The sequence below is a fragment of the Crotalus tigris genome, unplaced genomic scaffold (assembly GCF_016545835.1).
Source record: "Crotalus tigris isolate CLP2741 ecotype Arizona unplaced genomic scaffold, ASM1654583v1 scf7180000024291.2576520, whole genome shotgun sequence".
Lineage (NCBI taxonomy): Eukaryota > Metazoa > Chordata > Lepidosauria > Squamata > Viperidae > Crotalus > Crotalus tigris.
The window spans coordinates 2,515,298-2,533,583 of record NW_024100464.1 but is presented as its reverse complement, the minus strand read 5'-3'; the positions used below and the strand labels follow the sequence as shown (position 1 = coordinate 2,533,583).

Here is an 18,286-nt window from a genome sequence, read left to right as displayed (position 1 = left end):
ACAAAAATCCATTTATTAGAGTGTAAATTGGAAAGATTGTTCATCATCATCCCATCCAGGTCCCCCCTCCGCCCAGGAAGCTGGACCAGATATGATTACCTTTATCTTTTTTCACTGTTCTGAAAAAATAAACCATACTCAAGAAACCATTATTTTTCTGTTTCTAAGAATAACTTTGGGACCAATATGGAAATAAAGATGATGCTGGATGTTACATTCATTGTGTCAAAAATTCAGAATACAAGTTGGATGTCGTACAAAATCACTTTACTCAATTGAATTATATATATAACTCCACTCAGTACCTGCAATTTCATTTCAAATAGACTTAACTTCCAAGAACTTCAACAATATCAATACATTTTTCTCTATAATATGCTAGCTTCCAATTTATTTTTTTCAAAACTAAAGTTTTAAAAAACTATTAAAAATAATAAAATCAGATGTGGTTCAGAGCATGATGGGAGTAAGAAAGATGGCATAGGTCTGAGTGCCTTCCACATTAAGGATTCATGTTTTAGACCAGCCTCCTTCATTTTAGCTCTTATTCTTCAAGTTGCATTATATTCAGGAGGTTCAAACCTTTAGATAGCACAGAGTTGGAGAAGAATGTTTTATAGAGAAGAACAGCTGAAAACAACGGCTAAGAAAACATGCAGAGTAAGTGTTGGTGGAATTCCTTCCAATTGTTTAATATTAGCTTAATCACATGACCAGGAGCGAGGTGGGAAGTGGGTTTAGAATGGAAGAAGCAGGCATTAGCTATCTCAGTTGCTACCCTTGATCCTAAAGGGATCCACTAAGGGATTTTTGTCCTCTGGACCATTTTTGAAGTTCAACATTTTTTAAAAATTTTTTGCTAGCTTCTCCTTTTACACCAAATTCAGTCCTGTTCAAGTTTGGAAGTTATTCTTTCCAAAATTGACTTGTAAGAATAAAAATGGACACTTGACTATGTTCTTTTTTTCCCTTCCACTGACTTAGCGATATTGTAAAACAGGGGTATGTAACTTTCTCTAGGCTAAGGATCACACTTGGCTTTTTAATAGATGTCAGGATGGCATTCCAAAATACAGTAGATGAAAATAAGACATAATTATTTTTTTCTGTCACATTAAAAATAGCAATTGGTAACAATGTTTTAATCTCTGAGTGTTTCACTGAATCTTTACAGCAAATATTCTGGGGTCACAAGTTCCACTTGAACACTGGATGAAATTTAATGTAGAGAAAGTAAGGTTTTATACTTAGGCAGGAAAAATTAAATACACAGATACAGATTAGGTGAAACCTAGCTCAATAGCAGTAACTGTGAGAGGGATCTTGGAGTCCTAGTGGACAATCATTTGACTATGAGCCAGCAGTGTGCAGCAGCAGCCAAAAAAGCTAATACAATCCTGGGTTGTATAAACAGAGACATAGAATCAAGATCACACAAAATATTAGTACTGCTGTCAGGCCTGCCTTCTTCAGCTTCTTCGCTTTGTTGGCATCCTGCCATAAAATGCAAGGGAGGGGGAAAGAAATTGGGGGAGTAAAGGTTGGGCATAGGAATGGGGAAGAAAAGGGGAAGTGGAGACAAGCTGATGAGAACCAGAGACCAGAATAAACTGGCCACCAAAGACACACAGCCTGAGAACAGAATGCAAAACTACATTGAGAGGTGCAAATCTCAATGTCAAATCCCCTCTATCTCACCTTTTCAGGGCTCTGCTGTTCTGCTGGAGTGGGGGAGGTTTCACTCATTTGGGAGGGGGTTAGCACTAGCAGATGTATTTCCTTTACTTTGTTCTCTTCATCTTTAATATATCCCTTTTGGTGTGAAGAAGGGGGTGGAATGTACCAGGGGCCATCTGCCTTATCTCCGCTCCATTGTAAAGATGAGGCTACGCCTGGGAACTGTCCCTTATTGCTCAGGTTCCCATAACAACTTCGCACCTGTGGATTGGCTGAAAATGAACTGGACAGTTGAGTTTTAGGCAGGGGTTTGAAAAATGTAGCATTTTGCGTGGGAAGTCTTTAGCTCTTGCCTTGCCTTTCTGCTTTCACTGACTCTCAATAAAAGATCCTGTTTGAAACAATGCCTATTTTCAAGAGTTCTGCTTTCTTGGGAGCATTAGCTGAGGCAGGACCTTACACTCAAAAGCCATTTTCAAAATATCAAAAATGAATATTATTGGACACTGAGGGCCAGGGAAAGGGAAATGTGCAACCTTTGCATGGGAAATACTCAGCTCCAGCTTTATTTTCGCTGTTACCATTTGACTTCAGTAAAAGAACCTTTCACTTCAAAGAAATAGAGTCGAGGGTCTTTGTTTCCTAAATTTCTAAGTCAGGACCTTGACAACTGCTTTAAAAACTCTAGTAAGATCACACTTAGAATAGGTTACCATATTATAAAAAGATGAAGAGACTCTGGAAAGAGTGCAGAAAAAAGCAACAAAAATGATTAGGGGGCTGGAGGCTAAAACATATGAAGAACAGTTGTAGGACTTGGGTTTGTCTAGTCTAGTGAAAAGAAAGACAAGGGATGACATGATAGCACTGTTCCAATATTTGAAGGGCTACCACAAAGAAGAGGGAGCCAATCTATTTTCCAAAGCACCAGAAGAAAAGACAAGAAACAATGGATGGCAACTAATCAAGGAGAGAAGCAACCTACAATTTAGGAGAAATTTCTTAACAGTGAGAACAATAAACCATTGGAACAACTTGCCTTCTGAAATTGTGGGTGCCCATCACTAGAGGCATTGAAGAAGAGACTAGACAGCCACTTGTCTGAAATGGTATAGTGTCTCCTGCTTGAGCAGGGGAGTGGACTAGAAGACCTCCAAGGTCCCTTCCAATTCTGTTATACTGTCATTCTGTACCTCTATTTCAACACAAAGACAACACTTAAGAGACAATAAAGCAGAATTATTACTGTCCTCCTCCTACCAGCCCAGCAGATAGAGCTGTCAGCTCTCCCTCTTCCTTCTGCAGGGAAAGTTGGAAAAATACATTATTATTGTCAGATTCCCAAATCCTTCTTACTTCTTTGCATATGTATTCCAGTTTGAGGCCTGCCATTCTACTGGGAGGGGAGGGGATTACTGTTGCTTGGGAGAACTTTCACTTTCTACTTTTCCTCTCCTGCCTCTATCCTAATGAGAGAAGACTGTGTATGGAGAAAGGAAACTGGAGAAGACCTTGAGATAAGTGCCAACTTGTGCCAGTTACCCAAACATCGTGCCACCTGTGGATTGGCTGGATTTCAAATGGACATTATGACTGGTGGGAGGAGGGAGATTGCCAGTTATACTATTTGAGTGGGTTTTCCCCAGATCTCGCCTTGACTTTCCTACTGTCACTAGCCCCTAATAAAAGTTCCTTTTAAGACAATGCCTGTTTCAGGAGTTCTGCTTTCTTGGGTGAAGTGGGTCCTTATGTAATGGTGAAGAAAAATTAGGGCACTTTGGGAAAGTCTGGAGCAGAGAGAATTAATCCACTTAAAATACTATGGGGGGAGGGGGCCGGGGGGGCTATATTATTAACCAAGGACAATTGGACAACCAATCAGATGAAGGGATGGCCAGAGTGCCAAGTCTGTATATGTCTGATAGAGGGCAAATTGGTTGTTTACTTTAAAAAGTTGCAAACAGTAGAGTGTAGAAAGTGCTGTATCCCTGTATCTTCACATTGCTGGTAGTTGTATGAGAATAGTAACAGCATTTGGGCAATCAGATTTGTTATCAATTGTATTTTGCCTGACATCATAATAAAACATTTCCTACTGTATGGTGGAAATTGCACAACAGTTGCACACAGTTGTTGCTGTGCAGATTTTACTTGAGACAAATTCTATGCTCAGCCATGCTTATTGCCCTCAGTAAATGAATACTGGATTGCTACAATACACATTTCTTTAGGAAATATCAAATGCTATAGTTATTATGATTCATTTTTAAAGGTAAATAAAACAATTGTTTAACTGAATTATAATAATTATTATATCCCACCATTTTGCAGGTTTAATCAGCAATATGGGAAGGGGAAAATTAAGGGAAAAAGAAGTGCTGGTATACTAATGCTCATATTTTTTTTATCTAGGCAGTAGTGATTATACTATAGCTAGTATACTATAGTTGTTTTGAACTAGATCTGGAACACCTTTTTCCCAGAATGTACAATTGTTTGAGAAGGACTTTTTAAATGAAAAGCTCTGCACAATCCTAAAAGATACCTCTCTTATCCCTAGTAATCACTTTGAAACCAAAACTATAATCGTCTACCCATTTCCCCAAAAGTAAGACCTGGTCTTACTTTCTTTTGGGCTCTGAAGTAACTTTGCAACTTCTCGCAAAAAAAAAAAAATCTTGCAAAGTTGGAATTGATTGATTGACCTTCCCCTCCCCCCCCACACACAAAAACTTTTGTTTCCCTGAGCGCAGCAGCGGAGGATCATGAAGGAGAAACGGGATGGGGCTGGAAGTCAGGTAAGAAAAGACATGCAATTCCTGGGGGAAGCGAGGGTATCTGGCCATGGTGTGGCAAGCTCTCCAGCTCCACAGGAAAGGGGGCAGCCGGCATGGGCGCTGACAGCAGGACGTTCACTCACTTCAGCACTCTCTGTCCCTGAGGCTTTGGCGCTCCACCTGCTGCTTTGGTCCTGGTCTGCCACCTCCCCACTCACCTCTCAGGCGGGCCCGTCCAGGCCAGGAAGGCGGCCTCCCCAGATCCCTGGGCCAAAGGTCCCCTGCTCCAGCTGAAGGAGCGTCAGCCTGGCGCCTTTCCCACTGCCCAGCACGGCTGCCCCAGGGCTGCAGAGGCTGGCCTGGTATGGGAAGGACATGTGCCCTGCCCGCATCGGTACTTGGTCCATTAGGCTTCATGGCAGTGGCATTCGGTGTGATGCACGAGGCAGCAAACAGCCACGGCTGGCGGCAAATGACTACAGCTGGTGGCAAATGGTCAGATTTCCCCTCCCCCATTGGCTTCACCTCATCACAGAGGCACTGGTAGCTCCCCCTCTTACCTCGTGTCTTTGGTGAAACCAGATGGAATTGATGGCCAGCCGTCTGCGCAGGCTCTTAGGTAGGGCTTACTTTTGGAGGGAGGGCTTCTGTTAGGCCCATCCCCAAAAATCAGCTGGTGCTTAGTTTTGGGAGAGGGCTTACTTTCGGAGAAACGTGGTATATACACATTTTTTAATTCCAGCAAGATAGATCCACTATAGGTTTATACATCCACTAAATTCAACTAGGCTTATTCTCAACTGTGTGCATATTGACTATATGTAATAATATTTAATTCATTATTTCTGAATATGGATCTAGGGGTTTCTGGCATGGAGATGGGGAACAGGATGAAGCACGAGAGAGCAACTGATAATAAACTAGTGCCATCCTTGACTAGTGCTGGCAATTGATTGTGGCTGGCAGGATCTAGAAATAGCCATCCAGTAGACAATATGATATGAATTCAATATTTGCCTCTCTTTTTCTCCAGGAGCTTGAAATAGTTAGAATTATTTCATTTGATTTATTTAATTTATATGGCCACTCATCTCACAAGATGCAACTCTGGGTGGCTGAAAGCTCATAAATAAATAAAAATGCAATAAATAAATAAAAATGCAATAAAAAATAACCATCAATATATTTAATTTGTATGTTTAATTGGATGCTTTGATGTTTTTGTTGGTTTTACTGCTTTTATTGTTTTAAAATGTTTTAATATTTTTAAATATATTTTTTTGAATTGTAAGCCATCCATAGTCATTGACTGAGATGGGTATGCATAGAAGTTAAATAAATAAATACATACATACATAATATAAAAAACATATAAAGGCCCATTTCCTTCATCGCATTGAATGATCAATTTGTCATAAACCTAATATCTCATCTGTACTAATTTCAGCATCATACATGCTGAAAATTACTACAGTTTATAATAAATATCTTAATAAAAGAAATCTATAATAAATGGAATTTTAACTCATTAGAAAAAAGAGAGCAATTTGGTGTAAACCACTAGACTAGAAACTGGGAGAACTTCCACCTTGGGCATGAAGCCAAGTGAGTTACCCTGGGCCAGTCACTCTTTCTCAGCCCTAGGAAGCAGGAAATATGAAATCTTGCCAAGAGAACTGCAGTGACATGTTCAGGCAGTCACCTGGAGTCAATTTTGTTGTTGTTAATTGCGAAGTCGTGTCCGACCCATTGCGACCCCATGGACAACGTCCCCAAAAAGTACCCTTTTCTCAGCTAACAGCAGCTATTGGGGGAGGCAGGATCACAAAGCTACAGGAGCTCAGAACGGGCCCATGAGCCAAAAAAAAAAAAAGTTAAGAATCTTTGAAGGTCAACTGTGTGCAGAAATGTTACTGAGTCACCCAGTTAGCCAAGTACTATTCTCTAGTGCCACTTTGAGGGCTACATTACTCAGGCTGGTTATCTTTATCATTTCTTCTAATCTCCAAATACCTTTTATAGTATTTCTCATTATTATAATGCAACTCGTAATAGAATTGGGTGGCCCAACTAGGATATTTTATTCCCCCCTGAATTAACTGGGCTGTCTACATTAATGGAAGATGGGCAGGAAATAAATCTCATCTACTGTGGATCTCTGGCTGATCTGCAGCAGATCAGGAAGGATGAGTGGCTCCCAGTTTCATTTCGTTTTGTTTTAACAAAAAGAAGCAACAAATGATTGTCCCAGCCAAAATAATACTAATGGCTATCTAGAAGTTTATTATTGTATGCAGGATCTGCGGGCTCTATTCAAGTCTGCTACTTACAACAGCAACTGAGTCAGTTGCATTTCTTTTATATCAGATTCCCGGGTTCGAGTGAAAAACAGCCTTTTGACTTGAAGACGGCCTCTTCTGCATGCACTATCATGAACCGGCAGCGTCTTGCTCCACTAAGTCGGAGGCAGGAGCCCCTTTTCCGTTCCAACTCCAGCTTGCCTCTTTAAGGCCTGGAGCCTCCAGCGCTGCGCACCTCTGAACCCGTTGACTGACAGGCAGCCGCCCGCGGGGGGAGGGGGAAATCGGTGATGGCGAAAGCGGGGAGGAGTTATCGGTGGCGAGCGGCGGCCAATCAGGAGGGCGAGGCGCCCTCTCGGCTCTCTCATCAGCACCACCCATCTGTTCGCCTCCTCTCCCTCCCTCCTTCCTTCCTTCCTGTGCCTTTTCTGTGTCAGTTTCAGGAGTCCTGAGCTTGAGCCTGAAACAAAGCAGGAGGCTGGGAAGGGGCTCTCCGAGTTCGCCGAGACGCCGAACTGAGGGGGAGGCTGCCTGCCTTGGCCAAGGCGTCGGGGAGCTGGGTTGTGCCTTTCGCCCTCAGCTCTGCGCAGCGCGAAGCTCCTTTCGAGGAGAGCATCTGGCTCCCGAGCGGGGCGGGCGGGCAGGGAAAGTTTGCTCGGCTCTTTCCCTCGCCTTTCAGATCGAGGCGGGTTTTTCCCCAAGGAAGGATTAAACGGTAGCTTGCCAATCGCCGACTGCCGACCGCCTCCAGTGTTGCTCGGTCGGCCCCCTCAACTGCGAAAAGCGACAACCTGGCTGGGACGGGGAGAAAAAAGAACAGCAAAAAACTAGCCCGATCCGGCTTCTCGCATTGATCCTGCTCCAGTGCGCCGCGGAGAAGGGGGTTTCCTTGCCTGCTGGAGCCGACAGTCTCCTCGCAAGAATTCTGAGAGTGTTTCTTTCCTCCCTCTCACCCTCCTTCCCTCCCTCTCTCCTTTTCTCTCGGGAGGTTTAAGGTTCGTTAAGGGATAACATTATTCTTTTTTGAAAACCCAAAGAAGAAAGGGAAGGAGGGAAGGAAGAAAGGAAGGCGAGCCCAGCAGTTGATTCCTCTCTTCCAAGAAGCGCGCTCCCGAAAAAGCTCGAGAAGGGGGAAAAAGAAGAGGCTCCCGCCCGCGCCTAGCCTTGGGGATGGATGATCAGCCCAGGTTGATGCATTCCCACGCCGGAGTGGGAATGGCTGGCCATCCGGGCCTGTCCCAGCATATGCCGGACGGAGCTGCCGGCACTGAAACCGAGGGAGGACGAAAACAAGACATCGGGGACATTTTACAGCAGATTATGACCATCACCGACCAGAGTTTGGATGAAGCGCAGGCCAGGTGAGTCCTTGGGTGATGACGACGGCGATAAAGATGATACGCGTATTTAACTCGAAGATCTGATCCAGACAAATACTTGTGCTTTCTGTAGTTCTGTTAGCCTTCCGGAAAAAAAGTAATCCCAAAGAAAAATAAGATTTTCACTGGACGACCGTAATAGCCTAAAATTGCGTTTTTACTAGGTTTTCACAGAAAAAAGAGGTTCCAAGGAATGGATGTTTATTCTTGTGACTGACTTAAGTTAGACAAGGCTAAATAGCTTCCTTGACTGGATGGTTTGAGTTGGGAGCTGCAGCTTCCCATGTGCTTTTGTTTGTAGTAGTTCATAAACTGAAAGTCTCAAATAGTCAAGTTAATTTGTATTTGATTCGAAAAAGAAGTTAAATCATTGTCATTTTCTTAGTTGTAATATCTGAGAGATTGAACTTTGGGTGTAAAATATCAGACTGCATCTGCTATTAACAGAGGAGGCAAACAGATTATGGTATCAGCCATTATTCCAAAAATATTTTGAGTGGATTTTACCTTTTAAAAGAAATATGTAAATAGAGTGGCTATAAAAAGGCTGGTGTTTTGTTTTCTGTTTTTTAAATAGCAAAAAAGCAAAACCATTTGAAGGCCAGGGTTGAAAGCTCAGTCCCTATAGCTTTTTAGGTACAGTAAAAAAAAACTTAATCACACTTAATCCCATTGAAAATCAATAAACTTAATATCATTTAATGCTTGTTCCCTTTGGTGGCTTCTTTGTACAAACAGACTAATTTCTGATCTTCTTGTGATAGCAAGTATTGATGCTGCTGTAGGAACTCAGTTTTTTTCTATGTGTGATATTCAAAAGGATATATATTTCTACCATACGAGTTGAGCCTTTTAAGAAGCCTAGAAGATAGTAGAATACAGCCTGTAAATGTTGCCACTTTCCCAACTAGATATCCATTCCAGGATGTACTTCCACATAAGAAACCATATGAATTCTTCATATGAAACAGCAGATCATAATCTAAGGCAAGTTGTATGTGCCTATTACTAATTGCACTGAAGCATTTGACAATTTGTACAATACTTTTATCTTTAGTATTGCAATTGTTTTCACAAGTCACCATGTTTGTTTCTCTTCAAACTGAATTTTGAGGAAGAGAAATATGCTTTATATAAAAACATATATATATATATATATATATATATATATATATATATATATATATATATATATCCCTTAGAGGTATCTTAGAGGTATTTTGTAAAACCTTCAATGTAGGTAGTAAATATAGTGTTACACTTTTAGTGCCTTTGTGCATTTTAAAAATGGAGCTTCTTAAACATGTTTACACATACCAGTATATATAACTAAGTGCATAGCATTCTCCTAGAACATTTCTGCAAATCTTTAAAGTTAAAATGAAAAAAAAAAAAAAAACAATTTTCAGAACAGAGAATTGGAAAATAAAGGAGAAATACAAGTGGAAAATAAAGGACAATAGTTAATAGAGTAATCTTACCTGAGGAAAAGCTATTAGCATTTGATTTCCATTCTGGGTCTATAATCCTTTCCACAATCGCCTGGGTTAGACTGCTAGACTTTATGTGTCAATGGTAAACTGCGTATCTTACTTGGTTTCTAACACCTAATATTCACTGAGATGGTATTGATATATAGCACCAGCTAACTGTGGAATTCTTTTAAGTGATTACTTACAAGTAAGTTCCATGGATTTCAGTAGCTCTTGTTACTGACTCTTGTTACTTTAAGGCATATAGCATAGCTTTAAAGCATCACTGAGCTGAGAAGTGCAGGGTTCATAACCTTGTTTTGATAGAACACTTGGATTTGATGAATAATAGCTTCTGCTGAATGTTGCTTCCCAGTATTGCTATAAGACAAAGCAGAGGAAAGATGTTTCTAAAAGTTGCAAGAGCTGATGTTTGGTTTAAATACTTAATGTGTGTAGATACTATTAAATGTGCTGATCTAATTGAAAATCAATACCAAGGGTACAGATGCTTTTTATCGCCTGTTACTCTTTACATACCTGTCTACGCAGCTCTGCTTACAGACTTTTAAAAAGCTGATCAGGTTTTTAAAAGGAAATGTGTATTTCATTATTTTTCTGCTTTGTGTAACCCAATATCAAATATATTTAAGTATGTGGTAGCAAACTTTTATTTTACTCGCACTAATTTTTTTATAGTTCTGATATTTGGGAAATCAAAATATACTCTATGCTAATGTGCCAGTTGCGAGCCACAGAGCCATGGATTTTGGGTGCTGTTAGGAATGGAAAGAAAACAGTTCCAACACATTGTGTAGACACTAGTGGGATGTTCTCTTGCACAAGCCCCCAGAAACAAGGGGTCCGCTGGCAAAAGAGACCTGCCTAATGGATTGCATTCCATGTTAATCAGTGGAATGAGAAGGTTCTTCAATTTTTCTGCCCGAGGCACCCAAATGTTCATGTTCTAATGAAATGTAATTTTGATTCTCAAACCCATTCTTTGATGCCCAATGAGATTAGACTTCTTACATATTGTAACAGCACATCTTCAGAAGACATCACTTGTCAAAGAAATAGTAATTGTTACAGCAATGTTAGATTGTTTCTTTTCTTCTATGGGCATCTGCTGGAACATGAAACTAATCAACCTAATAAACAAAAAACAACTGGCCCATTTTGGCACAAGGAAGTTGGGCAGGAAATGACCCATATAAATTCTCTCTTTTTTGCATACTAGAATAGCAACATGATGGTAGTGGTGATGATGATGATTTGTTATCCTGATTAATATTTTTATTTTTTTTAACTGTATGTTTTTTACTCCTTCAAGGAAGCCAGTAAGATATGAGGAACATGAAAGTAATTATATTTTTCACTTTCATCCTGCCTTATTAGATGTTTCTCTTTCTCTCTCTCTCTCTCTCTCTCTCTCTCTCTCTCTCTCTCTCTCTCTCTCTCTCTCTCTCTCTCTCTGGCACTATAATTCTACATTCTGAGACTATTTTACTTAAAAATGGCTATTCTGTACTTCAGGTTTCCTTTCCAAAGAGCTTTCAAACCTTTCCAGTAGAGCTGCTTCAGCACAAAGAATTGTAAGACATGGATGAATAGAGGGGAAAAAAGGAAGAGAACAATACAGAAGTTCTCTATGTGGTTGAATAAGATCATCATTAAACACTGGAAAGGCTTCTACATGCTCCTCGCATTGATCGGTTAATAGCCTGGCCAGCAAGTATAGTTTATGGATGCTGCTGGAATAGCTGTGTCGAATAGTTGCCTGTTTGGTAGCATTTACAATCACCAAACTGATATCCTATTCAGTATAAAATTGAAAGCTGTTTTTCACTTGGGCACAATTTCCACTGAGCTATAAACTTTAATACTTTTTTGTATAAGGAATCCTCTGTAATCTATTTTTAAAGATATTCACATTTCTGTGGCTCAGTTCAAACCTAACCTTCTGATTTCCTTGCAGAAAACATGCTCTAAACTGTCACAGAATGAAACCTGCACTTTTTAATGTTTTGTGTGAAATTAAAGAAAAAACAGGTAAGGAGAAATTTTATTATTTTCTTGCATCTTTTACCCTCTTTTTAATGCATATTTCTGCAGACCTATTTCATTCAAAAATATATCTAAATGAAAAGGAACAGATTTTCACCTTTAGTATTGCAATTGTTATAATAAACATATTTTAAATGGTGCAAATAGAATGTGATTTATGTGATATTGTGCCTATGTATAAGAGGAAAAACAATTAAAGAGGGGAACATTTCTTGTGTCACTTTTATCTTAACACCTTTTCTAAAATTTACATTAATTTAAAAGAGTCCAGAAGTGCCTACAATATTGTAATTTATAATCTACTCAAACATAAATATTTTTGTTCTTTTACACAGTGCTTTATAAAGTCATTGAAAAATGTATGAATAATTACAAATGGTACATTTTGGCATATACCAAGACCAGGAAAAGCCTATGTCAAGGCAAACATACAAAAATCTATTGGGAATTAGCCTTTTTGGCTATTGTTTCTCAGGGTTATCTTATTTTACATTGTATTTCTTGGTTTCAAGTGTTAATGACATGAAAATAGCCGTTCTGTGTTTCCCACCTCACAGGCCTCCTGCCATGTGCTAATACACTTATAACATGTCTCAGGAGGGCATTTAAAATTTAAAAGCAACAATTAAAAATAGCTGTCATCAATCAAGGGTGATCTTAAACAGCAGATGCTCAGTGAACAATGTTTAGTGACATCCGGTACTTATTTATTTCAACTTCCAAATGTTTTTCTTATGGAAAAGAGAGATTTGTCTTCTGCCTTAGCTCAGAGGAAAAAGCCCCCCCCCCCCCCAAAAAAAAGCCAAAAAGTGTGAGCTATTGCTAAGTTTCAGTTCTTGGGGGTTAGATGTTCAGTTGTGGAGTGTTGTCTCCTGTGCTTTCCCCTTTTTTTCCTCATTTTTCAATGAGAATGTAACAGTATCTCAGATCAAATAAAGAAAAGGTCTGAAATGAATGAAAGTGACAACAAATATGATTGTAAACTCACTTGATATACATTGAAAAGGGATGCATAAAAAGAGTGCATTTTAAAAAACTGAATTCCTTGTGCCGCTGAAATTCTATGTGTGTGTTCTGCATCCTGTGAACAGCTAAATGAAATAGGATTATTTGACTCCAGCAATCCATATACGATGACTAAGGAGATCCTTTGTTAAATCTTATTTGTGCTGCTAGTAACCTAAACAAAGCACCTAACATTGGCATTCAGGCCTCTGAAGCCCTTAATGCTGCAGAGCTGAAGGCTGACCTTCTTGAGGAGCCATTCATTATATGTCTCCTATAATGTAATGTAAAGGGGCACCTACAGTCTCTCTTAATGGGATGTAATGCAGCTTGAATGAATATGTAAGTCTAGGAAGAACAACAGCTGACCCTTACCAGGTTACATTTTATTTTACTATTAGTCTTTCCTGTCTTTTCTTGAAAAAAACTGAACAAACCTGACCTGGGTTTGTGGTTTTAAGCTCTAGTATAATTCATTTTCCAGAACTCTTTTTAAAAAATCTCTTCTTTGTGTCCTGAACGGAAATTGACATGGTTCAAAGTTGTAGTAGATGATTGATGTGAGAATACAACTTCTTTAAATTTCTTCCTCTTCTCAAGGAAGTTTAATAGTTGGGGTGAGATGAGAAAATTTGCATTGTCCTACCACTGGTTCATTCCATTGCATTGTTAGCCACTCAGTGCATGTTATTTGCATATTGTAACTTCTATATGACCTGACAAAAGGTGGAACTATTTGATCCTGCAAACAAAAAAGAGTTTGGTAGCTTTCCCCCCCCCCAAAAAAAATCTGTTTTGTGATGTTTTTCTGCTTATTTTATCATATTCAGAAGTATTACTTATTGAAATGTGGAGACAGGAAGTTTGGGAGAGGGAATTGTAATAAACAATTATTAAAATCCTGTCTCTACAAAAGTGTTGATGGGAAGGTTGTGAATTGCTTACCCACATGCCACAGTATAATATGAAGGACTACATATACAAAAGCATATATGTGCATATTTTTATCTTACTGCTCCTATTTGTGTACTTCTTTGTCTTCTGGTCTTGGCTTTGCAACCAATATGAATGCTAACATGCAGGCATAATGGTGATTTCCAAAACAGCAAACTGTAAGGTAGGATTGACTCTATTCCTGAGCATTTTCACTGATCTGGGGAACTGGGATTTTGGGTGCAATACAGGTGCCAGGAATATTTCAGGCAGATACATTATTTTTGTCCCATATGCTTTCTACCCAGTTACATACAGTAATTGAAAACATATCTTTTAACTTTCAGTATTCTGGCCATGAGCAAAAATTAGGTGAGCACTTGCCATTTCCCACCTGTTTAGTGTTTAGCAAATTTATAGCACACCATTTTATTTTCCTTCATATAATATGTCTGTGCTATTAGAATATTTCTGGCTAAGATTTATTATAAGTTCAATTTAAATTGCCCAGGGATTAAGAGAAATAGATTTGATTTTTTTGAGATAGAATAGAAATAAATACCCAGGTCAGTACAGGGGAATACTGCAACCAGCGCATAAAAATATCATTATTTTCATCACAATAGATGAAAATATAACTTTGTTAATATGGTTTTCAGCTTGTATTTTTTCTGTATCTATTTTCAACCTTGGAGTTCCAATATACCGAATTGGTATTCACTCTATTACTTATTTTTAGATTACTCTAGAGTATGCCAAAAGTTATACCACCATTCCTTGTAACAGTGCAACTAATATTTCATGGTGTTAACATTGCTAGAATAAACTCAAAGTGTCTATAAAATTTTTACAGAGCAGATTCTCTTTATTGGTCAAAATTTTCCCTTACCTGCTGTCATTTCAATTTATTTTAAAGGAGTTATGGATAGTTTTTATATAAGCTTGCTTGTCATGAATCATTGATGTATAATGCTGTGAGTTGTATGAAATCTTAACATGCTTGTTTTTTTCAAAAATGATAAAAGACAAGATTTAATATTGATGTATCACAAGGGGAGTTATATTGCATCTTTATATTTGTCTAGATTCAGCATGCGCTTCATGGGCAGAGAGAAAGTAATGATTAATTGATTGGTTCATATTTTACTATTGAGTAAGATAAATGTAATAGATTTCACAATTACTTGAATTTTAACATAGGAGTTGTTATGGGAAGCATGATAAGTTGTACTGTATAGTCTGTAAGAAAAAGAAAGCTGTTGAAGTTCTTGCTTGCAGGATCAAAATGCCTGAAAAGAAGAAGAGTCTGATGTCTCTCCCCCCCCCAATGAGAAATATTGGGGATTAAAAGGCATCACTCTTTCAGCAGCAGCCTTTCCTTTGGAATACAGGTAGTCCTCTACTTACAACCATTTGTTTAGTGACTATTTGGAGTACAACAGCACTGAAAAAAGTGACTTCTGACCAGTTTTCACTTACAACCGTTGCAGCATCCCGATGGTCACATGATCAAAATTCAAGCACTTGGCAACTGGCAGGTATTTATGATGGTTACAGTGTCTTAGGGTCACTTGATCACCCTTTGCCATCTTCCCAGTCTCCTGTTCTCCCAGTTGGAAAAACAGATTCGCTTAACAACCACATGATTCACTAAACTACAGTGATTCATTTAACAGCTGTGGCAAAAAGGGTCATAAAATGCACTAGTCACTTAACTGTCTTGCTTAGCAACAGAAATTTAAGGCTCATTTGTGGTCGTAAATTGAGGACAACCATAGAGAGAAAATAGGCTGGTGGTGGATTGCTAGCTTGATTGCATGACATCTTTCATTCTTTCCTGTGAAAGTTTTTGAGTGTTTCATTCTGTATTCCAAAAACAATTAAATATGAATGTTCCCAAGAGTGAGTTCCTCAAATTGGCTTAAATGTACATTCTGCAAGAATTACAAACATTTTTAAAAAATATAAAACAGTAACATCACAAAGTATGAAATATATATTAAGCCATTATCCAATGCTGGAAATAACAGTAACTTGCCATGCAGAGTCTAATAACTTGATTGATTCATAAGGAGTGAAGCGGTCCTATAGATAGTTGGGATTTAAGTTTTAAAGTTTAAAACCAACATCTTAAATTAAATTGGGAAATAAAAATGAACAATTGATACCCAGGTTTTAAATTTAGAGTTCCTTTTGCTCCAACTGAATTTTCTAGCATTCTTCAAAGTAGGCTTTTTCAACAATGGTTTCAGAAGAAGAAAGCCTGTCTACATTGCAATATTTTAGATGCTATTTTAAATTGTATCTATTTGTACAGACATTTGAATTGATTTTATCCCCTGTCTAGATGTTATTAGACTGCCAAATATTTTATTGAATTGTGTTAGTTTTTAGTAATTTATTATGTATATCCTGCACTACATTGGAATCCAAATGGAGAAAGGTGATGCAAAAAGGATCGTTGTTATTGTAAAACTAAAAAAATGGACTGAACTAGAAACTGCTTTTTTTGGAGGGGGGGAGTTTTTAAATGGGAAAAGCAATAAATTAAAGTTTTAATCTGTGTTAGTGAATGACAACAGCAGCCACTGATGAGAATGTTCATAGGCACTCAAGCAACATGACTGAGATTTAACTCTGTATTATGAAAATGTAGCTTTGAAATAGCTGAAGTTACTTGAGAAAGTGTTCCTCGACTTATTGTTCATTGAGAGAGGAACTTTAGCATTACCTACATGCTCCTGTCACAAAGACATCTCTAGCACAGGTACTGGCAGATGTTTGGTGTCATGCAGAACATTATTTGTTCTTTATTTTTTATTTATTTGTTTATTTTAGAATAAGATGCTAATAAAATAGCTTAACTGTTATTGATTCTGGGGCAATAAAATGTTTTGGGTCTGCCTTGATCATAAACTGCAATCTTTCTTCTTCTTTTGTTTAGTTTGAATCAGTGGCAAAAAAAAAAAAAAAAAAAAGTAAGTAGATTGCCTTCTCCCAAGGAGAAAAGGAAGAGGAACTCTGGTCTGAGGAAATCATTGGCAAAATATACCAATTATTTCCTCAGATCAGTATCCCTCTTCCTTTTCTCCTTGGGAGGAGTAAATCTACTTACTTTATTTGGAGCTGAACTTGAGATGAAAGAAAGGATAGCCAGGCAAGCCTAACACTTTGCTTGCAATCACTGCAAAGTGAACGAACCTACCATACATTTGTCCCTTTGTTAAGAAGCATTCAGCCATTCTGTTTCAGATATTGACTCTGAAATGCCAAAGAGAAGACTTTGGAAGAGAATTACTCTCATTTTACAGTTGTGTATGTGATATTGATGCTGAGCAAGCTTGAAATGAACCGCAAGAGATGCAGAATCCTTACCTTGGCTAAACCTTGCTGCTTCCCATTCCTTGATTCCTTAAAAAAATGAATGAGATCTGACTTCTTTCCTGCAATTCTTTCCTGCAATTACTTCAATGTGATGAATCTTCCATTTGAACAATAGCTATTTTTTCATCTTTATTTTAGACAAGACTGGCATCATATCTGCCTGGGCACGAGTGCTGGTGATAGTAGTGCCATTCCCTTAATGCAGGAGTGTCAAGCTGCCGGCCTGCAGGCCTGATGCATCACACCAAAACTGCACCTACCCCATTGCTGGCAATGGGGAAAAAGTTGTGATATGTCGTGACACGTCATGTGACGTCACAAGTTTGACACCCATGCCTTTATGCATGTTAGCTGCTAAGTGATTATTAAATTTATAGATACTGTGTAGACAGAAATGGGAATTTGCCATCAGTGGAAGGTGTTTTTAAGACAGTACTGTCATCACACATACAAACACATCCTATGATGATGATTCAGGGCCTCTGTGAGGCAAAGAGGTTATTATAAAGTCTCACTTGAACCATGTTTGACTCCTGCTGACTACTTGGACTATTATTTCATTGGCAAGAGTATAGGCACAATTGTGACTTCTTAGTCCAGTCCACAGCCCATGGATTTCCTGATGGCTTCCTATCCAAGTACTAACAAAATCTCATCCTGCTTAGCTTTTATGGGATCAGCCAAGGTCACTAACAGTTTACTAACTATCTGTATTTCTTTATGCTTTCTGCTATCTCTCCTTTTTTGAATATTCCCTCTGGTGGTATAGGATTTAATGGAAGAGCTGGGTTTTATTTAATTTCAATCAAAACGCAGAAATGACTTGACTCACTCACATGCTGTCATTTGCTAGGGGCTGGTTGGGTCTAGTGTTGGCTAGATTGGATTAGTTCTTTTGACAGTTGTAACACACAATGATTTATGCTTAATCTGTTGTTCATTCTCACAAGCAAGACTGCTGAGCAATAGACTACTTATCTTGTAGCTGTGTACTGATTTTTCCTAAGTGCAAAACCCTGACTACTGAATTGTATTTTGCTAAATAAACCCCATTGTTCAAACCTATCAAAATCATTTTGAACCTTGAGCTTTTCTTCAGAGAGGGGAGCAATCCCCCCTCCAGCTATTTTCAATAAATCAACATGGAATAACTAAAGAGCAAGCCTAATCTGTACATGTTAAGACATGTGTTCCATATCTTAGTTGGAAAGTGACAACTTCTGTCTCTGCATTGCCATACCATTTGCCTTCTTGCATGCCATAAATAGAGAGCAACTTGCATTCCCCCAATG

General features: G+C 38.6%; 1 protein-coding gene across 7 annotated transcripts in view; it reads left to right on the top strand.

The window, feature by feature from the left end:
* Positions 1-6,765: 6,765 nt before the first annotated feature.
* PBX1 (PBX homeobox 1) overlaps positions 6,766-18,286 on the top strand; it is a 579,370-nt gene continuing 567,849 nt past the window's right edge. For all 7 annotated transcript variants that reach the window (XR_005554387.1, XM_039324024.1, XM_039324020.1 and 4 more), the window contains exons 1-2: positions 6,766-8,115; positions 11,584-11,657. Coding sequence is in view for 6 of the 7 variants with exons in the window: in XM_039324024.1 (XP_039179958.1) it covers positions 7,925-8,115; positions 11,584-11,657 (265 nt within the window). In the remaining variant the exon portion in view is untranslated. The remainder of the gene's footprint in view (positions 8,116-11,583; positions 11,658-18,286) is intronic.